Raw genomic sequence first — 26773 nt, 5'->3', positions numbered from 1 at the left:
AAAAAGTTTGTTAGGATAAGGGAGTTTCACCTTTTTATTAGTCCATCACCAGGAAAAGGGGAGATTCTGTCTGCACAGCACTCGAGAAATGTGGTGCACAATAATGTACAGTAAAAGAGCCCTGAAAAAAAAGCCAAATTCTATTTAATGGTAGAAACAGAACAGGATTAACTCCCAGTTCTCTCTTTTAACTTCCAATACTTGTTAATTTACAAGTTTGGGCAGCGTCAGGTCCAGTGGAGCCTGGACTGAAGGGCAGTGCTAAGCAGTATTAGCTCGTGCACATGTGTCTCTTCCCCAAATAAAGGAGCACAGACAACATACAAACTCAGTACACCTTCAAAGGAAAAGTGAAAAATTAAGTTTAGAAATGTTTAATGAGTGAGATAATTTGGTCACTGCCTTATTTGGCCTTTAAATCACAAGTCAGACTTTGCAAAGAGGCAGAGTCTGTTCCACACCTGCTTGGTGACATCCGTGGTTTGGTCTCTCACCAACTCTTACCTTCACCTGCAGTGTCTTAAAAGTTGTGTATTTATGGAAGAAAAATCCTTGCATGCTTGATAACTGATTTTTTTCACAGATTTCTGTCATTGAGGGGAAGACCTGGTTGTTAATGATTTAAGGCAGGATGAATCACTTAGCAGTGATTAACAGCTGGTTGGGAGCCTGTTGGGGAAGAGGTTTGTAATTCTGAGTGGCACAAAAGCTTTGGTGATTTCACAAACTAATAATAAACCACTAAGGATCCAAACCTGGACTGATCCTAAGGCATTACTGGAGTGACCACCACACTTAAATACTTTGTTCATTGCCTTTACAGCAAGTTCCCTGCAGAGTTTGTTTATAAAAAAATCAAGCTGCCTCTTCTTTTGGCTTTAAATTTCCATTCTGGATTCAGTGAACTGGAATTCTGCTGTGAAATGAAGTTACCTTTATGAATCAAAGCCATGAAGAAGGAAAACCCATATAAGAAAACCCAAAGCCCCCCAAACCCCAACACTAAAGTGCTGACTCCTTGGTGAAGAAATACCTAATGTGAAAGCCCAGTTCCCATCTCTCTGTACTAAACCCACGTGTTTTCCCCACTACCACAGAATTCATGGAGATGACAGATTTTAAAAAGTAATTTTGTTTTGACACATACTCTCAGGAAAAGCATCATGCTCCTGAAAACACATTTGAGATGAATTACTGAGTCCCATATCCACAGGGTTAGAAGTTCAGTTAAGCACAGCATGACCCCAGTATTGTCCCCAAACTTGTCATTAGCAAACACATACTTGTCTAATATTGTAAAAACACTTTAAAAATGGTATTGCAAAACTTGCAATAAAACCCACGAGAAATTCAACACTGAAACAATCAGAGTGAATCTTTAACGTGTTCATTTTTAAGGGGCCATTAATAACCCAGGAAGATATTTTTGTTTGACTGTTTGAAAGTCTGGGGGCTAAAATTTCCTTTGCTCTCAATTTTCTTTTGCTGCTCTGCCCAGGTGAGCCGAGGTGACAGCCAGTCCCAGACTGTCACATCTCATCTTGGGAAGGCACCTGGCTGCACATCCAGCTTTTCCAGCAGAAGCTCCTCTCCCACAGGGAATTCTCCCCCGTCCAGCTGTGGGAGCATCCAACTCACACTGCTCCTGAATGGTGCAAACAAGCCAAGGGAACCAAATAAACAGCTTGTGATGTACAGATAATGCTCTAAAAACTGCTACTACCAGAAAAACAGATGCTGTTTTATAGAGCTTCTCCACAGTTCTATTTCCTAGAAATCCAATTTAAAGAGAAAATATCATTACACAACTCTGACTGCAGCATCAGCTCTGATGAGTTTTGGTCATACCCAAGTCTCCTGTAAAGGAAATTACACATATGAAGAGCTTAAACACAACCTGCTGAACCAATTTGTTGAACTCCCAAGTTATTACTGTGGATGCAAAATCTTGCTACGCATAATTCACTGAAAATGTTTCCATCCCTAAACATAAAGATAGTAAGTTTATATAAAGCTTACCTAAAGTTCTGTGCCAAATCTAGATGAGGAGTTTCCATGGAGCTGAAATTAAAAAAAGCACTGATTTCAGAGGGGAGGTTAAAGCAATAAACAAACCATCCTGCAGAATTTCAGAGAGAATGTTAAACTCCTCTGTTATATAGGCCAATAACTGCACCACACACCTGATCAGCTTCAAAAATCTTTGTTTGAACGTGACTTATCTGCTCTTTTGGCTCAAAAGAAGGAACCAGCCAGAGATGCAAGTCCCTGCAAAGGGAAACTGATGATTCCTGGAGTGAGTAATTGTTAAACAATCCCATCTTACCTGGGAAACAGGGAAGAGCAATCTCAGAACTCTAAAACTTGGTTATGCCTTCATCTTATCTGAGCACACAGTACAAAGATTTTAAAAATAAACCACAAAACCCCAAACCCCAACCGCTCCAAACAAACAAACAAACAAACAAATGCCTAATAACCATAGGGTTTTTTGAAGATGCCATTACAGGAAATAAGTAGTTCAAGCACTTTTTCAAATATTAAGAGAGTGTCAAATTCTCAGGGTTAGTTACATCTGTTAAAAGAAGTAAAGAAACGTGCAGAATGGATCCACCTGTGGTGCAGACAAAGCTGCAACAACCACCGTGACAAAAAATATTATCCAGATCCATGGTAAGAGAGGAAGAAAAAGATGAATATTAAGAAACAGAATTTATGGGTTTCACTAATTCAGCCTGTATTAGTTTTGTTCAGGATAACTTCTATCGAGCACCTCTTCAGATCTGCAGTTGAACTGAGCTCTATTACTTTAAACATTTATTTCTGAGGGATGAAATGACAACATATTCCAGGATTTCTGATCTTTCCTCATTAATGGTCACCACTGTTCAAATCACAGGTGGAAGAACACCATCATTAGCAACATTTCTTAAGATAATGTTTTTTTAACATTCACAGAACCCCTCCAGCACTCAGCAAAAGGTGATGCTGTGAACTGACACCACAGCAAGGCCTCCACTTCTGTGCTTTGGAACAGCCTTTCCCCATCCCTTAATAAAGCTGAAAGACAGTGAAAATCCCCAGTTTTGTGTTTCTGCACAAAGTCCTAACACAGAGCTTGTGCACAAGTATATTCTATTACCCTCTGTCAGCTCTGTGCAGACACCCCAGCACGTGTGGAGCTGAAGGAGCTGCAAGGACTCCTGCCTGGGGAATTAGGGAAGAGTAACCAGGGAGTCAAGGACTGGCATCAAGGGTTTGCTCTTCACTGACTCCCCTGAAAAACCAAACCTGGGGCTGAGGGCGTCAGGCTCTGCTCCCAGGGAACAAGGGACAGGACAAGAGGAAAGAGCCTCAAGTTGTGCCAGAGGAGGTTGAGGTTGGATACTGGGAAAATTTCCTCATGGAAGGGGTGGTCAGGCTCTGGAACAGGCTGCTCAGGGCAGTGGGGGAGTCCCCATCCCTGGAGGGATTTAAAAGCTGTGTGGATGTGGCACTTGGGAACAAGGTTAGGGGAGGCCTTGGCAGTGCTGGGAACAGTCAGACTCCATCATCTCAAGAGGGTTTTTCCAACCTAAAGGATTCTGTGATTCCACGGCTCTCAGCGAAGCTGGTGGCTGGCCAGTGAGAGCATCAGTGCCACAAAGGGAAAAGCTATGGGAGAAAGTCATCTTTGTTCCTGGGAGTTCCTGATCAGTGCTGGAGGACAGACAGTGTTGCCTACACTGGGAACCTTAACCCAGTGGGACAAATCCATGAGGAGAAAGGGGAGTCTCCAGAACCCAGACACTCCTTCCCTCCACTGAGGCTGGAAAGAACTGTCCTGCCCTCCTTGCCTGAGTGCTCTGCAGACTGACAAGAAAGAAAGTGATTTTTCTTTAGTCCAGTATGACCTAGAAATCATTTGTCAACTGGCTCCAGCTCTAAGTTATTTTTTTCGAAGGAAAGACTTTCTTCCCACAACCCTTACAGCCACCTCCAAATCACAGCTGTGAACAGCTGTAAGGGGTGACCTTTATGCTCCCCCTTTTTTAAATATAAATTAAATCAAGATTAAAAGAAGATACTTCAAGAGGGGATTAAAGCTAAATACTCACATAAAACATGTACCTGCCAATTCCTTCTGGTTTGGTTTTTTTTTTTCATTTTTTTCAACATGTGATACAGTAGGTCTCTGAAGAAGGAGAGGAACTAGACTGATCTAGCAGAAGACCTTGCAAAGTCCATCCCAGGAGAGCCAAAGGCTCTGAGAGGTCTTAAGCCAACAAGAAGTGCAAGTAGATTATAACATTTTGCCAATAGGAGTGGAAGGCTGGAAAGACCCCCTTGACTCTCTTGGCAAGAAAACAGGAGAATACTACAAACAATTTCTCCTTGGGGAAAACTGCTTATCAGAGGAAAACTGAAATAACTTTGGGTTATTGCACAGAAACTGCATTATCTTGATTCTCCTGGTTACTGTCCTGCAGCATCCTCTGAAAAGGCAGGAAAGTGAGAAACGAAATTGGTGCATTGAGGGAGGTGGTGGAAGAAAAATACACGGTTCCTAAGGGCAAAAAAAAACCCAGGGAGGTGTGGGGGAACATCTGGGCTCCCAAATACCTGGGAAGTTCCTTAATTAGACAGATTACCAAACAAATGGTAAAAGGCAATTCTATGGGCCTGATAACATATGTGTACCCTTGAAGCACACGAGGTGAGGACAGTGTCACACAGCAGAGGGCCCTCAGGTACCACCCTGAAAACCTTAAAAAAAATAAATGATGCAGAAATAAAATTGCTAAAGTTGAGGTGGTGGAGAAAGTCACGGCAGGTGGTACAATCCTGTGCACTAGATCCTCATTCCAGCGGTGCAGAACCCCAACCACGATCCCCTGGAGCGCAGCGTGTGGGGCCGGGGTGACACTCACCTGTCCGGGCACAGGGACACGTAGAGCAGGATGAGCAGCACTGCTCCCACCACGGTCGCCAGCAGGGATCTCATCCAGGAGCTGAGCTGGCAGAAGTTACAGTACTGCACAATGGTGATGAGAATGGCACAACACATGAACATGGTGTACTGCAACAGAGAGAGAGAGCCAGTCAGCGGCTGCCCGGCGCCCTCGGGCACCAACGCCAGGGAAAAAGGGGCACAGGGAGCAGAAGGGTCTGATTCCATCTGTGTTATGGGCATGGTGCATCAGGAGTCAGCACGTGAAGATGGGCATCTTCCCTTCCAAGGGCAAGAAAACCTTTAGCACAGGTAGTTGGCCACAGTTTGCCCCGGGTGGAGTTTTGTATCACTGCGTTACACGGTTATTTCAGCGACTTCCAGTGCCTCCAGCTTACCTTTGCAAAAAGATCAGTGCCTCTTCTTGTTAAAATAAAATAAAATTTAAAAAAAAGGTAAATATTCACTGCAACCTCCACTCCACTGCTGGGGTTAGATCCCGTCTGTTTTAAACTGAATATCAAAATTCCACTGCATTGTAAATGTGGAATGCAACTTCACCCACCCGCCTGTTTTTAAAAACACTTCTTAGAGGACACTGTCACACTGATCAGCAACAGGGGAATTCAGATTGAAAAGAAAAGATCTGCCTTGGGAACAAGAGGCAGGTATTGGTCATTGTCAATGGACACTTGGTGACACGACCACTTGTGCCAATTTGCAAGGACAATTTTACATTTCCTGTTCCAAATGCCTGATCTCAAACCCCCTTTCCCTTTCCCACAACTCTACCAGATAAAGAAAAGGACAGGCAGGACAGACACACTGCCCAGAATACCTTCATTTCCCCAAGATACAATCCTACAGTGGTCAAAACTCTCAGGCTGATGTGCCAATTTTGGTTTTAGCAAGAATATTCATGACCATCCAAGCTAAAACAGAGACTCCACACTTGCATTAGGGAGTTCTGTTCTAGCTTTATGCTGTGTTTTACAGCATGAAATGATCATTCTCTCCCTTTCTTTTATTTTTAATAACAATCTCTTCATTAATAATCTCTTTTTTTTTTAATTTTACATTTCCTGTACAGCTGAAGCACAGACACTGCAATCCTGTAGCACAACAAACAAACATGTGATTCAGAGCAGACACAGAGTATGGGAAAAAACCTTACATAATTTACCATTTTTAAACCACAAGCACAGTTGTTGGTTTTTTGAAATGACTCAAAAACAGATAAAAGGAGTTTCAGAAGTGTCCATAAAAAAACCATAACTTAAACTTACTTTTTTCCCCCCATTTCAGGTCTCCTAAAGTGGCAGAGCACTGGTTCTCACTCCAAGTGATGCCCCAGCATGAAGCCAGCCTATAGAGGGTCAGGATGTGCTGGATTTTACTATGGATGCATGGCTTTGGAAAGTTTTTTTTTTTTTTCATGGCTGTTTTTTTGTTAATTTTCATTTTAATTATTTTATATCCAGGGAGGGTATAAAATGCTATGAATAAAAAAAAACTTTGCAAAACCATGTCATAGTAAAATAGGACACTTACCTGACCCTCTATAGATTGACTCCATTTCCTAGAGCTCCATGAGTGTGGAAACACTGAGCACAAGCCGAGTTGGGACATCTCTTGGAGAGGGAGCCAACAGCCCCACGACTCTGGAGGACCTGCAAGAGGAAAGAAAGCAAAGTTCATTCTCAGTTTGGTGATGTAAATCACCATTTTACTGCTGCTGCCTGAAGTGTTTCGACTCAGCCTGTCCTGAACAGGTATTGAGAACACACCAATAAAGGTTTTTAGTTTTTTATTATTTTTAAACATTTGGAGAGATGATCAAGGATGGTGATGAATGGGATGATATCAAAACCAATGGACAGATTTGAAGGTTTTTGGGTCCCTTTCACTTTAAAGAAGACATTCCTACAATTAATTTACTGATAATCATGTAGGAGGAAGACCATCATTAAACTGAACTAACAAAAAATAAATTTACTGCTTAAAAATTCTGAAGCAAAGTTCCAAAAGGTGGAAGCTGCAGAATGGTTTTAAACATGGGATGTAACAGAATGTCAAACACACTCTCCTGTGACTGTGATAACCACGGGATATGTGTTTAAATCAGCAAGGACCAAAAAACATGTGGTCACATGTTCCCATGGAACAAACACTTCCCAAAAGCCAGGAATAAGCTGTGATGGGAAGAGTGAGGAGGATCTGGCCATTACCTACACCCAGAGCCCTGAAATAGGAAGAGCTTTGTGAAGCAATTCCCTGAAGCTCCTGGAAAGGATCACTGTGCTATGAAGAGAAACTTGCAGAGAAACAAACTCTCATCTCCAGTTTGAGGCCATTTTATTCACAGTTTTAAAGCCCTGATTTTATGCTACAGTTGGCCTTTAAATTAAACTGTTCTTCCCCCTTCTCATCACTGCCCATGGCAGGGGGTTGGAAACAGATGACCTTTAAGGTCCCTTCCAACCCCAACCATTCTGGGATTCTATGAATTCACAGAATTTACAGAATTTATGTGAAATTCTTTGAATATTTAACCCCTTGTTCTCCCCTTCTGAATGCTCTCATTAAGAGAGACATCAAATCCCCTGTGGGCTAAATATACCAATTTCTTTCTGTTCCTTTTCAGAAGGCAGGTATTGCATTCCTTTAACCACTTCCACAGCTCCTGCAATGATCATTTCTAGGTGCTGAGAGCTCTCTCTCTCCTTTGAGTTCCTCCATCTCACTCTGAAAAGCCAGAACACCCACCACTAACACTGTTCTCACTGCTGAGATTCAGTAACTACACATGTCCACCTTGAAACTCCAAATCCAGCCTAGATCCATAAGCCTGAGATAAACTCCTTGCACTGTCTCAAATAAACCTCTGCAGAAGTGCTTGGTCTAAGAAAAAAAGGTAGGTAAGTCACAGGCATTTCTAGGTTTGGCTCTCCTCTTTTGTCTGAGAGTTTTCAAAGAAGCCGTGACTGTATTTACATAACAAACTAGGAATTCCATCATCCACAAAGCCCTCTCCCTCCAAGGGATCTGTATCAAACAGATGTAAAGCGCAGGGAGGTGGAGGAAGGCGGCAGGCAAACAGCAAGCTTTGTTCCATCCAAAACATCACATTACGGAATGGAGTTCGACAACTTACATGTATATTTGTTTCAAAATCAGAGGTGAAGTGCGAAAAAACTGCAAGAGCTGGGAGAGAAACCAGGATCGCGCCGAAAAAATGTCGAGGCAGCCAGCCAGATATCACCTCCAGGAGACGCTTGGTGCAAGCCATCACCTCCTCCAGGAAGAACGCCATCCTGGAACACAGGAAATCACGGAGCGGGGCGTTAACTGCAGCACATCACCTCCTGTCTCTGATCTACCTGCAGGAATTCAACTTCAGACCCCTCACTTGGGCTGTGTGAGCAACCACGGTGTGTTACACCCACAGCACCTGCTGGTGATCCCAGGGAATAATCCACCTTTGCTGACAGACGACTGGGTGTTTGCTCCAGCAGGGAGAGCCTCGGGATGGGGGCTTCGAGGAGGCAAACTGAAAGCCAAATTTCACTCACTTGGATGGTTAAGCACAGGGAGACTTCTCTCCATTCATAAATAAAGCAGGCAGGGAGAGGGGAAGGTTTTACAAATTCAAATGACTGAAAATAACAGCAGAAATGTTTGAAAAGCAGCGCTGTGCACCCCACTAACAGCTCCAGCACCCAGGGCTGTGCAGCTCCATCCCACTGCAACCAAAACCAGTTCTCCCAGTTGCAACCACCCCGTCTGCAACCAGGCTCCGTTCCCTCTCATTAGGGAAGGGGAAGAGGAGCGTGGGCTGAGCTCTGGCAGCCTGGCAGGAGCAGAGCTGGAGAAGCAGTTGGGCTGAGCCCCTCGTGGGCCAGCTGGCACCCACCCCGTTCCTTGGGAGCCAGCACAGCATCCCAATTGGATCCCACACGGCACACAGGGAAGGAACGGCTCCCCCCTCCGATAAAACCACGGCCTGAACCTGTGAAGAGCTGAGGGAGCCAACTGGGAGAGCTCTGGAGAGCAGCTCACCGGAGATACTCCTTAATGAGAGCAGCTCTAATTGCTAAAACGAATAAGGGACGGTAAAAGGATGCTCAATGCTCAAGGGCATTGCATGGAAAACTATTATTTATCCACAGAAATAAATCCTTGGGATAACTTCCTTCTCAAAGCTCTACATTAGTCACTTGAGAAAAACTGCAACTGCTGTTCAAGTGCCTAATTATTTTTATGGAGACATAAAAAGGTAGTGGAGCACAGTTAGCTGCATCCAGAGCCATTAGTGGGATGTGTGGAATTACCAGACTCAGTCTGGGCAGGTACTTCTGGACAACAGCAGAGCCCAAACAGTACAGAATTACACCTTTGTTAAACAGAGAAGCTCACAGCTGAAAAAAAAAAGTATCACATACACTAAATATGAAATTCCCAATCTTCAAAGTTACATAAATTACCCCATATCATCATATTTTTAAAAAGAGAAAAGCAATACATTTATTTTTAACCCTGTTGTCTGAAATACAAGGTTTTATGCTGGATAAAAGCATGATATAGACCATCTGAATTGAAATTTCTTTATGAGAATTTGACACTCATTCCACACCTTTAAATATTCATTGTTTATGAACGATATTTTAATTCTCTGGTCTGGACTTCTGTGAGTTTTACAAACACAAGCATTTTTCGAAGCATCAAGAGCTCTTCTCTAATTTAACTTATTTAACTTTAATTTATTCAAGTCTGGAAATTATCCTTAAATGCATTAAAAAGAGAAATTTGGGAGGATGGCATACACTGTAATACACCGGGATCCCACGAGAGGGTGCTCACAGATTTGCCAGTTTTCAGTTTAATGGACTTCCATTCACACCAAAAATCATACCTGTATTCCATCAGGAAACAGTTTCCAACAATGCACTGAAATTTAAAAACTGGATATAGAGCAAGATAAAATTAAAAAAAATAAAATAAAAGCTCTGCAGAGTAAGAATTGGGGTTTCTGAAGGGTTATAAAGTGTCCTACCCCGATGACAGAACTGTCCCTGTGCTCAGAGACAGTCCTACTTGCTCAGCACCAAGTACATCTGAAATCAAGTTCCTGCCTCTAAAAAAAAATTTCCATTCTCCCAAACGGACTGGGATTAGGATCTCCATGGCTGAACTGTGAGAGAGGAAAGGGAATGAGGCTCCCTGGGCTAACCTGCATCCCCAGTCTCTCCCAAGGCAGCTCGGCAGCAGCTCTGCCCACGCTCTCCTGGATCTCCGCATCGCTCCCATCCCGGCTGGCACAGGACCCAGCTCAGTGGCAGATACCCAGTGCAGCTCATGTCTCTCACCCCAACCCACACACCAGGGACTCCACTTCTTCAATGTTCCTTTTTGCCAAGCCTCCATGCCAGGACAAATTCCTGTGGGAACTATAGCAACAAATCCACCGGCGAGCGCGATCGGTTAATCCTGCGATGAGGACACTGCTTTATTTAGGCAGCTGTGTGTGTCCAAAAGGACAGTGCAAATTCCAGGGCAATGTCACATTTCTCCTGATAATCTTTACCTTCTTGCATTGATTTTTTTCGGGCTGGTATTTATCGCAGAGCTCTGCGCTCCGGAATTCAACGACTGAATTCCCATCCTTCCCAGGGAAAGCCGGTGGATCCAGCCCAACGCTCCCAGCACAGGAAGTCAGGAGTGCATTAAATCCAGACAGCAGTGAGAGCTGCAGACAGATTTAATGGCTACAGGGCAGTATCAGTAAATAATGCAGTGTCAGTGGGCAGCTCAACGGGGCTTAAATGCTGAAGCTTCCGAGATGTTTACACAAGCTGGAGTTCAAATTAGTAACTTTGACATAAATGATTAATGGCTAATGGAGACTGTTACCATCATTTCTGTATTTACTGGCAGTTTAAAATAAATTCCCAGAGTTCGAATCAAAAGCTTTTGGCACAGCAGCAATTTGGTGGGATATTAAATACCAGATGTTAGAAATAAATAAAGGCAAACAGCCTCCATTGTTTTCCCCGGCATCAGGACTCTGTATCAGCCGTGTTAACAGATCTGGTTCATTAAGCTCGGGATGCAGGAAACAATTTCTGCTCCTGGTCACTGGGAATTTAGGAAGATCCAAGTGCTTGGCCACAGGGTCTCTCTGCTGTGGACAGACCGTGGGTGGCACTTCAGCAAGGCTGGGAAGCTGAAGCACCAGGAAAAGGGCAGTTCTGCTCCGTCAGACAACAGCACAACTTCCCATTCCAGTGTTGGATTGCACTCCTTTCTTCATCCAGGACATAATTTGTTTTGCTCTCTAGAAAGGCCCTTTTAAATTCATGAATCAACTTGAAGTGCTCCCACCTTTCACTCTTTTGAACAGGGCTGAAACACCCACTCTCTGCCCTCAGCTCTTCACCCACAAGTCCTCTCTGAAGCACATCATCAAAAGCAACATATTTTTTCATAAACAAACTCATTTATGGCCGGTTTTACTCAAAAACTATGTGTCAAAATTATCTAGTTAACAAAACCCCTGTATTTACACAAAAATAGTGGGCAGCTATCTTTTACCTGCATTCCTGCAGACCCACTCCTCAGACTCCCAAGTGAAACCTTGCACTTGATGTATGTTCAGTGACATTTCCCAAGTTTTTTTTTTATAAAAAACCAGAATTTCAGGACCTCTTACACTTCAACTGAACTTGTCAAAGTAGTTACATCTCAAGTGGGCCGAAGGACATTCTTTACAGAACATTTACAGAGCAGGAGATGACATTTTCCACGTGCTCACAAATGAAGCACCAATTTTTGCGTGCAGCTTTATACAATTAATTTTCAAGTGGCTCTTGTGTTAACAGTGGGATCCTCATCTACAGGTACTCCAATAATTTATTATCACACACTTCAGAGGAATCAAAACATCCTTCTCCCTCGTAAGCTTTGCTCCATGAGGCCTTCTGCTCTTCCAGAACTCAAGTTTTGTTTCTCACTGCCCAGGCAGAGACAGTGCTCCCCTTCCCTCTCCCTCAGCTGCACTGAGGGCTGAGCCACAAGAGCCAAGTGATCCTTGCTAGGCTGAGCCCTGGATTTAATTACAATTTAGACTGATTTAAAGACAGGGTGTTTCACATCACGATAATGAAAATACAATGTGAAACTTAGGCAAGAATTTTCTGGTCTTAAAATAATCCCTTTTCCTGAAATTCTGGGATAGTGCCCAGCATTGTAGTCCGATCTCCTCCCTGCAGATATCTCGCTGGTATTCTGTGATTGTCATTTGGGATGACATTTCTGCACAGGAAGTTCTGCACTGCATAATGAGTGGTCAGAGGGAGCAGTCCTCACTTGGGAGAGGATTTGAAGAGGAAAAATATGATTGTCTTCTTTCTGCTCAAGGGAACTGTACAGCAGTGTGTGCCCCAGGAGACTGGGGTGGCCCAAAAGTCTATTTTATGTATTTACTATAAAACAAATATGTAATATAAATTCAAAACAACAACAAAAAAACTCTCTAAACCCAACTAGACACTTTTTCTTACCAAAGCCCCACCCAAATACACCACTGTCATTACATTTAAAACTGAAAACCTGCCAGAAAGCTTCTGAGGTTTTTTACCTACAAAGCCTGCTCTGTTCAGGTGAGGTCTTGAGACTGTTTTCAAGCAGGTACCCTGGGTAGGACCAGCTCAGATCTGAGATGATCCTGGGTTTGTACTGTAAGAGATTTACTCCAGTGTTACCTTAGATGGGATGATCAGAGTTAAGTTAAATACAAATTACATCTCGTTAGCAGAGGAAAGATCACGAGTGTGAACCCATGGCAGGAGGTTCCAGCCAGGAGCTGAATCAGTGATCCTTCTGTGCCCCTTCCAACTCAGAATATATAAGTGCTAAAATACAGAGTGATTTGCAGACACTTCAAGAGATATCTGGGGCCTCAATTTCTACATTCCCACTCCTCAACTGCTGGTTTGACAGAGAGGGCAGGAAAGGGCAGCTGGTGCTTCTTCCATCCAGCAATTCCTGGTTCCCAAAGTAAGCAGGAGAATTTGTGGGGTCTCTGGGTTGACCACACAGTGCTGCACTGAAGCCAAACCCCTGCACAGCCACACACGGCTCAGGAAGGCAAAACTACTTTGCCAGTTCTTGACTATATAGACAGACTGAAAACAACAATTTTCCTTCTCCTTAAGAAAACCATAAACCACCAATTATAGAACAGGACTGCAATAAAACCTTATGTACCTACCTATAAATATTTCTAAGATTATAGCAATAATTTTTATAAACAGACAAAACAAGGAAAGGCAAATGCAATGTAGCATTGGGAAAACAAGTGGGAAAAACAGTGAATTGAAAAATACTAAAACGAAGCAAGAATTCACCTGAAAAGTGAGTGAACACAACTTTTCTCCAAATAATCTGGATAGCAGAAAGTAGCTCTTCAGCAAAGTGGGTGTTGAGCTGTTCACAGCTGAACAAGTTCATGGCCACCAAACCCAGACCACCTGCTGCTGGTGAGATGGCAGAGCTGCCTGGGCACGCTGAAGTGCCAAAACAACTTCTCCCCCACCCAAACCAGCGTGCAGAGACTTCTGCAAAGGGGACAATGCATTTCTGATGCAAGAGAGAGGACAGAACATGAGTTAATCCATTTTAGGATACACTACAACGACAGCCCTGCAGTTCAACCATGTCCCAGTACAGCTCTTAACACCTTCTGAATTTCTAGGTTTTCTAAAAATGATTCAAATCGCAACAATCAAATACCCCCACTAAGAAATACTATCTGTAAAAGCATTTCCACTGTTCACACATGACCTCTCTCCACTCTGTGTGCCAGCTTTGATGTAACACACATACATTTATATGCTCATTGGGATACAAACTTCCTTCAGTGGCTAAAGCACTAATCCAGTATTTTTTACCTTGACCTTGTAAAGTCAAAATCAGAGTGCACACTGTAATCTCTTGTTTCTCTTGAAACAGCAGTAGAATTGCTTCCAACTTGTAATTACAGAAGCATTTTGACTTACACATTCCTGACAGATTTGCAGAACTATAAGTGAGGACACAGGTTTCCACACAGCACCCTTATCACACTCCTGTGTCAAGGGAAGCGCCGGGAAAACGGGGCTGAGGAGGGCACAGTGAACTCGCTCTCACACGTACACACAAACAAACAACTTATTAATAGGTCCATCATCTGGGTTAATTACAGGTTACACGGGGTATCTGCACAGATCAGACAACACACCCAGGAGAGCATGAACACTGAACACACGGACAACTGCTGGTTGCTCCACCTGGATGTGTGAGTAACCCCTGGAACCCCACGTTCCAGAGGAACTGCTCACTGAGGAGTTACCACAGGAGTAAGGCCTGCAGGTGTCCTCAAAGCCCAGGACACGTCCTGTGGGTGACTGGGTACAAATGGGGAATGTGGAGTCACTGTTAAACAGCCAAGCCTTCCCCTCCAAGGGGACAGGAGAGGCTGAGGGGCACGACAAGGATTCAAGGACTGAGGATTCTTTGCTGCTGTGTGGGGCTGGCACTGCAAAGTACCACTCCTTCTGCAGAGACAAACCAGTGCCCCCTTCCCTTCAGCAGCAGTGCCTATCCCACAGCCCTGAACCCAGGGAAATGCTGACCTCCAGTTACATGTCAGACAGAAAACACAAGCTCTTACAACATTAATCCACGAAACTTTAAAAACAAACTATTACTGGACAGATGCAATGAGACTTTAGCAATTTTTCTTCTTTTTTTCCATTGAGAGAAGGACTGCTCTTTGCACCTCTGATACATGGTTTCACAGTTTTAACCCCAGAACGGTGTATTTTTATCTAGCAATTTTTTGGGTGGGTTTGTTTGAACGACAGACAAAAGTTTTCTGTTTGGATTCTGATGGCCCTGTGAGGGGAGGCTCATGGGGCATCCCAAGGAACAGTAAGAGGCGCAGGCATGGTGTGCAGATCCCGCTTCCCTAAGTGGCCTCCATCAGAGCCACACTTCTCCTGCAACCCCTGCAGCCAGAGCTCTCTCTGCACAAGATCTGCCGCCACCCTTGGCTGCACCGACGCCGCTCTTCGAACATCACAGACCGTCCAAGCGCTTTCCTGGGGGGCTGTCAAACAAAATGTTCCCGAGCCAGCCACCACCTCAAACAAAATGTTCCCGAGTCAGCCACCACCTCCAACAAAATGTTCCCGAGCCAGCCACCACCTCAGCTCCCCCTGCTATTCCCAGGCTCCGTCACTCGTAATTTACCTAATGGAGACGACAAGGGACAGCACTTCCAGCAGGATGGCGACGACGAACACGGCGACGGCGGCGGGGGGCGGAGGGGACGCCACCATTCCGTGCTTCAGGAAACAGGTGATGGAGAGGATGAGGAAGACTGTGGTGGACAGGAACACGTCCAGGAGCGAGCTGAAGGTAGCGCTGGCAAACGTCTTCACTGGAGCATTCTTCATGACCTGTGTGGAATACAGGCATTGAGGGAAGGGTTGGACGTGAATAAATGCCACTCTGTTGAATTCAACTGGGTGATAAACAGCAGCTCGAAACAACAAGTTGGGGAATAAAGAAGTTTTGGCCACTTCGTTAATCCAATGTAAGGAATGTTCGGAAACAAGAAGCAGAAGAGGTGGTGCCATGGCTGTCACAGTTCTCTGAGAAGACTGTTGAAAAAAAGCATTGGCAGCACAGCCCCCAGGACTGAGGTGATTTTTACACATTATTATGATACAGAAATAAAATAAAAAGAAAATTGACTATTCTGTGCAAAGAAACACGAATATAATTACTAGCAGATAAAGCTGTGAGACATTTTCTGCAATGATTTCAATTTAAAATAATAACAGATTTTACTTTTTAGCTTCAATGGGTCTTTAAGAAAACCCTCCAAACGCCTCCCCACAGTAACAGCTCCTGTGGAAGGGTTCACATCTCCCTTTCAGACCATTAAAAGCAGCCACTGGGACTGTGTGTAATCCAAATTGATCAGATCCCAGGACACCAAGTCCTGCTCTTCCATAACCCCTCACCACACATTCCCATCCCATCTTGTCCTGGCCCAGTGCTTGTGCAGCTGTGCTTGTGCTACTGTGGACAGTCCAGCTAAAAACTAGATCATGAGCTCCACATCCTGGCTTACTCAGGTGAGCCCAGTTTTGGGACTGTCTTTATCTGCCCAAGGGACCACAGAAAGCAAGTTCCAAAGAAAAACAGAAATTATGTTATCAATGTCAACATGAAGGCACCCAGTTGGAGGGCTCTGGTTTAATCTGGAAGTTTCCTTTGCTCCTCAGAACACTTCCTGCACTCAGCAATATTGGGAAACAAACCTGTCCCTCATTTGTACCTCTCTGCAACCCAATAAATTCAGCCAGCATCACTTCAGTGCCAAAATTACCTTTTAAGCTGAACAGCAGCAGAATGCTGCTCACACACCAAGTCCCACCAATTGAATTAAGGGAAGCAGCACTGTATCCCCAGGTGACAGTGTTAAAGATGCTCTGACAGTGCTAAGTAGTGCCTTCATTTCCAAACAAGAACAGGCTAAGCAAGCTCCTGGGAAGCAGAGCTGACTCTGGAGAGGGATCACAACCCGAGCATGCAGCTGGCACTGTGTAATTAGAGGGGAATTCAGGGGTGCTGGAAGTTACTTTCAGCAGCGGTTGATGGCCAGGCAATTAGAGAACTAGGAGTGCTGACAACTCTTTTCACTCTCCAAGAGAAGATTTTGTTGCTGTTTCAGACCAGTACTCTGCTAATATTAAGGCTTTAAAAAGTTTTTGCCCCAGTGCTGCAGAGTTACTATTAGAGAGTGAAGATTCCCATTTCCAGGGAGATTTATATAATGATTTTCAAATTAATAGCTTACTACTAACAAAATGCACAGATCTCATTGGTGCTCCTTCTAGGAATTCCCTACCTATCCACATTAATAGGTCAATCTCTATATATTTGATTATTACTACTTCATTTCTCTTTCCAATCTTTCCATTGGAAACAACTTGATTTACTATTTTCTGTATAGTTTGCAAATTTTATTTTATATCTGCAAATAAACCAGTATGCCAGGGGAAACTTCTCCCTGTTGTTGCTACAGGAGCTTTATGCAGATACCACTAGACTATTTTGCTGAAGGATGAGTATGGAGTGAACAAAGTGAACAGACTGAACTGCAACACAACTGGGCTTTCCCTTGGCAAAAACAAATTAAGTTAGGTCTCACCTGGAAGTATTAGAAAACAAGCAAACAGGGGCTACTGCCAGGGAGAACATGACAATGCTGCCCAGAACTGAAAACAATGAGCAGCAGAAGCAGAAATCCCACCTGCCCTCAGATGTAGGACATACTACTGGGAAAAAAAGAAACCCACACCTACATTTATCCCAATGCAATTCTGCAGCTGGATGAGCCAAACCAACAGCTCTGCACTGCTGGAAGGGAAGGGCACATTCCCCTTCCTGCTGCCAGGCTTATCTTGGGCTGGCTCTGGCATCTTGGGCTGGCTCTGGCATTTGCCAACCCCTCCGAGAGCTGCTGGTTCCACGAGGCAGAAAACAGAGGGATGGGAAAAGAAAGAGTTCCAGACAGAAAAACAAACCATGAATATTTTATGCTGGGCCAGTAAATGAGCTGCTCACAGCGGGGAAGGCCGGTAAGCACCAGAGCCATTAGGAGGAGCAGGGAGGAGGAGGAACGGGAAGGACAGAGCAGAGCAATTGCCTTCTTCTGGCAGCAGTTTTTCAGCTCCTGGTGAAAATGCAGCCTCAGTTCTAAATGACACCTAATGTCACTTTATGTAAATGCCAGTTCCTATCAGCCAGGCAGGGATATCCACTGACATGGAAAGCCTGTGATATTATTAGCCCTCGAGGGAATTGAGGACTTGATACACTCAGTGCAGAATCCTGAAGAGAGTACCGAGTTCCTCACAACTTACTCACTGCTCTTTACAATTCCACGGGGTTTCTGAATGCAGCACACTTATGGAATTAGGGCATTTGAGTTCAGCACGGGATTAGGTTCCACAGGGGGTAACCATGGGGCTGTGACTTGAAAAAAAATCAAATTCAAAGTTGCCATTCTCAAAGCTGGGATATTTGATGAGAAGGCTCCTTTACTTCCATCTCAACATGGTTCTCTGGCCAACGTAGAGCCTTAAAACATTAACCTGAGCACGGAGAAAAGGCAGGTGAGAAGTAATTAGTGAACCTTGGTGGACTGTGAAAATGGATTTCTAGCCCAAATGTAAGACTAGATTGGGGGTACAGGGTATGTTGATGCTCCAAGGGCTGGAGCCCCCCTGCTCTGGAGCCAGGCTGGGAGAGTTGGGGGTGTTCACCTGGAGAAGAGAAGGCTCCAGGGAGACCCATGGCAGGAGGTGAAAAAAGATGAGCTTTAAGGTCCCTTCCAACCCAGACCAGTTTGTGATTCTGTGACAAACTGAAAGGAGACTGTTTGCAGAGGCAGCAATACCAGCAGTAAATCACATTTGACATTTCATGACCCTTGTCATCAACTACAACGAGATGTGTTGAAAAAACCCCCAGAAAACGACAGAAAGTAGCTCAGATGGATTACAGAAGGAAACCAATGCCAGGAGAAACACACCTCTTCCTGGTAGCTCGTCCTGTAGGTCATCTCCAAATCCTGATCCAGGAAGTTCAGGCTCAGCTTGTTAATAGGTGGTTTAAAGAAATAATCTTTCATGAGGCTAAAAAAAAAAAAAGACAATATAAACATCAGTTTGTTCAGCTGTACCTCTTTCAGATCCCCCCTGGTCTGTGGTTGCTGTTTCTAGGGATGCTGGACCTTGGCTTTGAAGTTCCTTTGGCTTTTCTCTGCTCTTGATCACCAAAGTACCCCCTTAGTCACAACACTCACTCAGTCAAAGGAAATATTCCACCAAAAAAATGACAAAGCAAACTTTTATACTTTCAGGAAGAGACTAACAAGTCCTTCAAGAAACTTAACAGCTCTCACTCCAGATGACTCCAGATAATTGCAATATAAGCCAGCAAACAGTAAAGGTTAATTGCTGCTACAGAGGCACAGCCTCAGGAGACACGTGGCTGATGGATATTTGTGCCTTGGGTGGAATTCTACTGCTCAAAGCAAGCCAAGGATGACAAAGGTGACAAATTGTTAGGGGAAAAAAACCATTGTCCCTTTTAGAAAACAGCAGTTTCTTGTTATTTCAGACACTAAAATGACTCAGTAACTCGACTGGTAAAACACTCCCTTAAGAATCTGGGCTGCAAAGAAATGGAACCTGAGGAGACAGAGAGCTTAGATTTACTGTTCAAACAGAAGATTTAAAATGACCAGAATCATCAACAAAGCCAGTGACAAATAATGACACCAGCTCAGAAGGGCTGAGGGACCCAGAAGCAGCATCTACCAGAGGGTGTTTATGCCCTCCTTCACCTTCTCTTCCAGTGTCAGGTGCAGAAAAAAATCAAAATAAACAACATAGAAGAGGCTTCAATCATTAAAAAGTTGTTTATATTTCTGATTCTCTGGAGGAAAAATAGAAAGTTGAGTTTTGCATTAGTTGTAAGAGGTTTATGAGTGAAGTTTCTTAAAGACAGCTCTGGCACTTGATCTGCGACCCCTCTTTTTTCTTTCTTGAGCAGGTGTCAGAGAGCTGAAAGGATTTGACTTAAAGATGCACATGAGGACAAACTCTCAGCAGATGAAGAAGCTGAAAGATCCTACAGAGCCTCTTTTTGGGGGAAGCTGGTTATGGGTTTTGTTTCTGTTTAATTTTGCCGAACTCTTGGCACAGGGTTTTTCTGGAAGTACAAGCTCCCCGGCACACAATTGCACGTGGGAAGCACTTTTTTTAATTGAAATGCAAGACCAACCAACCACAGATTCTTAGACTGATGCCAGGGAAGACAAACGACTCTAAACATGAATATGGCTGATACTTTATAACCTTGGCCTTGGCCAATATATTAAGAACATCAGGATGCCCTGAAAGAATGACAGGACACATTCACTTGAGTCGCCCTTCTGTCTGTCATTATTCCTTGTCTTCGTTCCTCCCCTCTCTTACATGTTTCTAAGAGCATCTTATATTAAGAATTTTGAAAGCTTTTGGTTGTTTTTTTTTTTAAAGATTGTTGAATTCCCTTTCTTTCTCCCGGGAAGCTCAATAGAGGATGGTGATGTTGTGCTGGATGATGTCAGAGGAACAATCCAGCTGCCAGTGCAGCACGAAACAGAAGGTGCAACAGGATGGAACGAGGGAGAAGGCAGCATTCCTGGTGCCAATCCAGCTCCGTGTCAGCCCAGTCTGTCCCAAAGAGGAAGATCCCACTTTACTTGACTAAACAGTCAAGTACACAACGTGCTCCCCAGGAGGCCACTGTGCCTCCCAGCACAGGGATTTGTGTGTTCCCCGGATCAAGCAACACTGGGAAGTGGGAGATGAAAGAAACAAACAAATTTTAAAAGTATTTAAACAGGAAGCTGACCCAAGGAGGGGATGAAGGGCTGCACAGAACCCAGTTCTAGGGGAGCTCCATACATCCCTGGGACTGTGCTCTGTAAGTCTAAAGAGATTACTGGAATTACTGCCCTGATCAGTTCGTGAGTACCTGTTTCTTGTACTTCAGCAGGTCTATAACCTAAGGAATACCTAATTTTTCTTGGAAACAAAAATCCCAAACCCGAGAATCCTTTGAGGATATTCCCAATGAAATTAAGTTCAAACATTCTGTACTCTTACAATACAGTTTTCTTTTAAAATACACACAGTAATGTGCAGATTACAATGAATGGTATTTTTATAGTGACTGTAGTGAAGCCAGGCTCAAAGCTCAAATCATACCCTGTTTGTCAAATATAGAGAAACAAGTTGTAAGAACTGATAACTTTTCATAGAAGTATGCTTCTATAATTACTCATACAAACATGCCACACTAAGACCTTCTCCATTATTATTATTTTAAAGGCAGTGCTGAGGTATCAGCTCCAAGGTTAAATCTCAGCATGCAAAGAAGCTCCCAACCACACAGCTAAAGCTCCAGAAAGAGACTGGAAATGAAAAATATCACCAGTGTCCAGCATTTCCTCCCAGCCAGCCCCAGGCAGCTTCCTAATGCAGTGTCCAGGCTCCTGAATCCCCCGAGGACACGTTTACCCTTCCCAGCTCTCCGGGAAGCCTGTGGGATGAATTTATGCACCTCAGCATCATATCTGGGTTAAGTACTTTCTGTCAATAGGAATTCTGTGGAAATTGCTGCCCAGTGCTCAGGGCTTGGTCACTTGGCCGCTGCTGGGTTTGCAGCAACGTCAAACCAATGCAACAAAACCTACTGAAAATGGGGATTCCTGTAAAACAACACCTCAAATTCCACATCCAAAGATCCCCACAGATGCTCGATTCGTCAAGACCAACAATTATGTTTTATAGCAGGGGATCAAGAACACTTTTAAAAGGACTTATTCCATATAATTTCTCATTGAGGGATGTTGAAAAGATCAGTGTAAACCAGTAGGCTTAAAGCATTTTGCTTAGAGCTAATTAATCAGAAGATTATTTTTGGAAAGTTATGTTTACATGAACTGAACTCGGCAGAGAAGTTTCCGTGGCAACAAGAAATGGCCCACTTAATATGGTAATGATGATATTTAATTGAGACCAAAAAAGAGCCAGGCTTTGACTGATCTCAAATCACAGTCCTGCTTCTTCCTTTTTTCCGAATCAGGGAGAATTATCCATGTTGGGAGTGCGGGAGGAAAGCACCGGGAACACAAGAGCTTGAGCGAAGTATCTTCAGCAGACCAAGGGCATAAATTAAGCTACTTCTATAAGTTAAAGTTTGCAGTGTGCTGGTTACATTTTAAACAACAACCCTGTTTGTTCTTGCTGATTTCTGCCAACACTGGGACTTTCCCGATCTGACTGTCTCCTAATATTTGAAAATATCAGCTAAACACCAATTCTCAGCCACCGGTGACAGAACACACACAGAGAAAAACAATAAAGGAACCTAAGTTTTAACTGAATTTGAGCACAGGAGAAAGGTAAACTGAGAAAATCTGGATAAGAGATTGAAGAGGAACTCCTGTCGTTTGCTCTCACCTCTCCCCGCCTTAGTTATGTTTCCAGTCCAGGTGATGTGTCCCTGTTCCAAGCAGCCCAGAGTCCATACAAGCACACAGCAGTTTCAAGGATATTTAGACAAAACACCCTCAATTTGAGTGCAAGCAGTGAAACAAAAACAAAAACAAGAATAGCCATAGATAATAACAAACTCAAGTTATCTGTTTAGTTGCTCCAGTCATAACAGGGGATATATCATTTTGTGTTTATAAAAATCCCACACTACTGAATTTTGGACAACATTTCCTCTGCCCAAAATCATTTTTCTTTGCTTGAAACGGAGTGAGAAACCAACTTTACAATATGTAAGGAGGTAGCAGTTCCATGAGAATTCTCTCCTATTAATTCCGTTTCCAAGCCCAGCATGATTTCTAGGTGTTAGTCACACAATGTTATCAGCTGTTGTTCTTCTGCTATACAAAAATGTGAGTTTCGTGGTTCAGATTTTATGTTACACTTTAAATTGCAGAGGAAGGTACAAACTACGTGCATTTAGACGACGTTTGATTGTCAAGATAGAGCTGAACTTCGTGACAAGTGATTTAAAGAGCAATTTCCTTTCCCAAGGTTCGACCGAAGGAGGACTGTTCACCATGGAAGCGATGAAAAAACTGGCTTTACATATTTCTAAACAGAATGTTTCTGATATCAAATTCCTACTGTGGTTTTAGCAGAATTAAGACTAAAATCAGGAAACGTAGAACATGTTGTATGTTAACAGTAATTAGACAAAAAAGCACACAAATGAAGACTAAAGATACGGGACCCTGGTACTGCCTTTTCACCTTTACAAGATTTTACACTCCATTTTCCTTACCTGTCCTCTTTAATCACATCCACAAAGTGAGCATCTGTCTTTTCTCGGATATTTTTGAACCTCAGAGGGAGGAGAGCTGACTGATCCAGGCTCACCCCGCCCCACCGGCCTTTCTCTTGCAGCATTTCATACAGAGAGGTTTGACTGTTGCTGAGCTTTTCCTCCTGTGGAGGACTCAAAAGTCCATTCTGAGTCTTGGGACTGTGTCCTCCTGGAGCCTGGGTGGCAGAAAGGAAAACATACAGAGGGAATGTTAGCGGTTGAGAGGGCAAACAGATGAGATTCCAAGGAGCAAAAGCTGGAAGAAGCTCTTCCTCAACACATTGAGTTCTGACCTGACCACGTCAAAGACCAAACTCCACCTGCCCTGAACCCACCCACATCTCCTCTGGATGTATCTCCTCCACGTTCTGCAGGCACATCCCTGTTTAGGTGTCTTCTTGCTTTTTCTGTACCAACTTTCCAAGGAGCAGGAAACAATGTACATTTTCACACATGCAATGACAACCAACCACAGGCCCAAATTTCATTCCCTTGTCTTAAGGTTCAGATTCCCCTAAAAAGCTTTTTAAATACGCACATCAACTGTGCTGACTTTCCACAGATCATGAGACAACTCAGCCCTTGCTGATCCTTCCTGACCACTACAGCCCTGCTGCTTTCCCAGAGCTTTCTCCTCTCTCCTACCTGTGGGAACAGCCCTTTTGTACATCTCATCATCCTACCAAAAAAAAAAAAATCCTACAAATTAAACTGCATTTTCTTCACTGACTAAGGCATACTTCTTCTTTCTGGTTTTCTTCTGCCTTTGTATTAATTAAGACTGCACTGTTAATTCTGACACAGCCTGCAACATGGCTTAGGTACAGCATCACCAATTCTGCTTTCATTTGAGAACACAAATTACTTCTAACCAAAAATCGTTCTATTTTCATGAAGCCTGGAGTTCCTTCTTTTACATTTTGTTTGACCTAGACCAATATGCACTGAAGCAATTCCAAAAGAATTAGATAATTAAGTGTGGTTAGAATGAAAATGAACTGCAGTTAGTCAGGATCATTTTCAAATGCAAACACAGAGCAAACTTAGCATATTTGAATGTTCATCTCCCCCCTCCACGTCTTATCACTTATCATGCAGCATTTATCCTCATCCTGAAGCCCACTCATGACAGAAGCTTCTCCATTCCTGCCTGTACAGCTCTGACAAGCTCCTCCAGAAGACTATTCTTGGATGCCACCGCAGTGACCATAAATAAATACCATAAATATCATCACCACCCCAACCACACGCTGAAATATGTTACTGACATTGTAAAATCAACTTAGTTAAAGTTAAAAAATATCTGGTTGCTGGCTGCCCATGCAAAATTAATTGAATTTCCTTGTGTGATCTATCCTGTGAAGCAAACAAGGCACATGAACACAGACAGGTGAAGTGAAAGGTGCAGGCACAACCAGGGGAGATGCAAAGCTAACGGAGCAGCAGGAGAACCTCACGCAGGGAGGAGTCAGGAACCACTCAGGCTTGGCTCCCTGTCACAGCCAAGACCTCAAGAGCTAAAGCCATAACAAGGTGTGTTGGAATGGTTCCCTGGAGCGACAGGAAAAGCAGGAGGGAGGTGGGTTGTGCTTCCCCTTCCTCGCTCCCAGGGGGACGGCGGGATCCTTGGGCTGCCCCAGCGGAGGTGTGAGCCCGAGAGCTGGGAGCCAGGAGATGGAAGGATTCCCAGTCTAGTCCCTTCTAGCCCTCACAACAGTTGTTTTGGCAGCTTGCAGGTGTTCACTGCGCAGCGACAGCAGCTGAGGAAGGAATAGGAAATTGGGTAGTTTCCTTGGTGTGCTGCCAATGCTTTGCTACAGACCATAATAACCAGGAGAGAAAGGTGATTTCAGCCACACATATCCCAGCAGGGGCAGACCAAGAGCCCTCTTGGACAGAGAGGTGCTGCCTGGGACAGAGGGACACTCCCCTGTAAGCAAGAGGCATGAGGACTTCTCACATAAAAGGTCACCATGTTCTTTCTTTCTAAGGGAAAACATTCAGCAGCTTCCAAGCAAGTCCTCCTGCATCCCTACCAGGTTATCCGGCCTGCTCAGAGGGAACAGGGCTATGGAGCACAAGGCATCCTGCAGAGCCAGGTTTGGAGATAAGGAGAACTAACAAAGGGAAACCAAAGAGAACTGACCAACAAGCTGCTAGTGAAGGGTTTTCTTTGTTTGGTGGGGGCCTTTTTATATTTATGCTAAAGATTATATTTGCTCAGAGCACTTCCCAGAACAACCTGAGGCCTAAAGAAAAGCTGAAGGTCATAGTTACCATCTTTTTTTTCATAATAAAGTGTCTTTCTCCTCTTCCTCACCCCTGCAGCCACTTGTTACTTGAGAAGCAGTAACTGAGAGAACACAGTTTTCGCTATGATCAGCTCAAGTAAAAGATCTGGACTCCTGTGCACTGTCTGCTCTCCCTGCTGTTCTTTAAGATCATCTGAAAAATGCAGTAAAAATTTCTGCTCCTTCAAAGAAGGTCAGCATGGACTTTCTCTTTAGCTCCTTGGCAAAGGCTCAAATCCCCAAGAAAATTCTTTCCTTCAGTCAGCTCAAGGTTTCCCTGTGCTGTCTCCACTCTGTTAATCTTTACAGGCAGGGATTAGAGTGTGAAACTGTTTGTGTAGGAGAAAATCCCTATTTATTAAATGTTGTTAGCTCCAGTGTTACTGTGGCTTCTGAAGGCAACAGGGTTTGCTTGAGAACTCAGAGACTCGATGTGAGCGTTTCCTCTCATCAAAAGACAGGGAAGCTCCAGAGGCTGTTGGGACCCACAGAGGTCCAAGGATGTGGTCAAACATCAGTAACATTCCCAAAAGGCAGGGGACATGAGGGCAGCATGTGGCATGGGAAGGGAACAGACTCCAGAGATGGGTAGAGGGAGCTTACGGCTCCTTTTCCCAAGAGACCTGAAACTTCAAGGAAGATTTGGAAATCAAATGCCACAGTAACTTTGTGTATGTGGCTGTTCTTAAGGCTCTCAGTTAAAAAGGCATCCCAGACTTACTGGACAGCCACGTAACAGCTCCAATTTTTGGCTGAGTAATAACCAAACCAAATCCAAGGAGGACGTGCAGTTTGATCTCCACTAACATGTTTCTTCCAGCGAAATTACAGCCCTTTTCCTCTGCTCTGCACAGACCTCCTCCAAGCAGGGTCAGATGACTGGCTGATTCACACACATGAAGCCAGTACAGCTGCAGGAGGAAAGAACTTAAAGGATAATTCCAATGAAGACATCGCCTGACACCAGGCAGTCGGTACCTGAGGACAATCTCTGTTTGCAGTTGGATCCTGGAGATCCCTGGCACGTGGGCAGAGGCAGCGTGGAGAAGAAACATCTCCTGCCCACCTGCAGATCTCCCAGGGTTTTTGTCTTAAAGATCTCGTGCTGGTTTGAGAGCAGTACGTGTTGGCCACTCTGCTCCACCTCCCTCAGAGTTGAAGGGATTATTATTTGACTCTTTTCTTAGGCTGTTTCCTGGGACTCCTGGCACAGAACTGCTGTGTAACACACCCCTACAGCCCAGTAAGGCAGGCCTTGCTTCTGAGCTTACCCTTTAGGCATGAGACAACAGGTCAAGTACAGACAGAGAGCAGAGAGACAAACACAGAGTAATGCAGTGGCTGAGCAGTGGAGTAAGTGCTGGCAAGGTTTTCAACCACCTTTATAGGCAAGAAGAGTTGTAAGCCAGACGTGAAGAACAAGACTTGTCTCAGAGTGTGTTTATGAAGTGATTCGCCCCGAGGAGGGAAAGCATTAAACTTATTTGAATACATAACAGCCAGGTGATGAGCACTGGTCCCCAGTCTGCATTTAGGCAGG

General features: G+C 44.1%; 1 protein-coding gene and 1 long non-coding RNA gene across 3 annotated transcripts in view; both read right to left on the bottom strand.

Annotated features, from left to right (window-relative positions):
* The window catches only part of ADCY9 (adenylate cyclase 9), an 85731-nt gene that overhangs the window by 5919 nt on the left and 53039 nt on the right, over positions 1-26773 (bottom strand). For both annotated transcript variants that reach the window (XM_027683948.1, XM_027683949.1), the window contains 6 exons: positions 22901-23118; positions 18579-18681; positions 15221-15429; positions 8085-8244; positions 4911-5059; positions 2020-2061 (listed from right to left, as the gene is read on the bottom strand). In XM_027683948.1, coding sequence (XP_027539749.1) covers positions 2020-2061; positions 4911-5059; positions 8085-8244; positions 15221-15429; positions 18579-18681; positions 22901-23118 — 881 coding nt within the window. The remainder of the gene's footprint in view (positions 1-2019; positions 2062-4910; positions 5060-8084; positions 8245-15220; positions 15430-18578; positions 18682-22900; positions 23119-26773) is intronic.
* On the bottom strand, positions 6008-6741 carry LOC113967918. Its single transcript, XR_003534309.1, has 2 exons — positions 6482-6741; positions 6008-6296 (listed from the first exon to the last, which is right to left on the bottom strand). It is a non-coding gene; the product is annotated as an uncharacterized LOC113967918 (long non-coding RNA).

The sequence above is a fragment of the Neopelma chrysocephalum genome, unplaced genomic scaffold (assembly GCF_003984885.1).
Source record: "Neopelma chrysocephalum unplaced genomic scaffold, ASM398488v2 Primary Assembly neopelma1_65, whole genome shotgun sequence".
Classification (NCBI taxonomy): Eukaryota; Metazoa; Chordata; class Aves; order Passeriformes; family Pipridae; genus Neopelma; species Neopelma chrysocephalum.
This window is presented reverse-complemented; position numbering and strand designations above follow the sequence as displayed.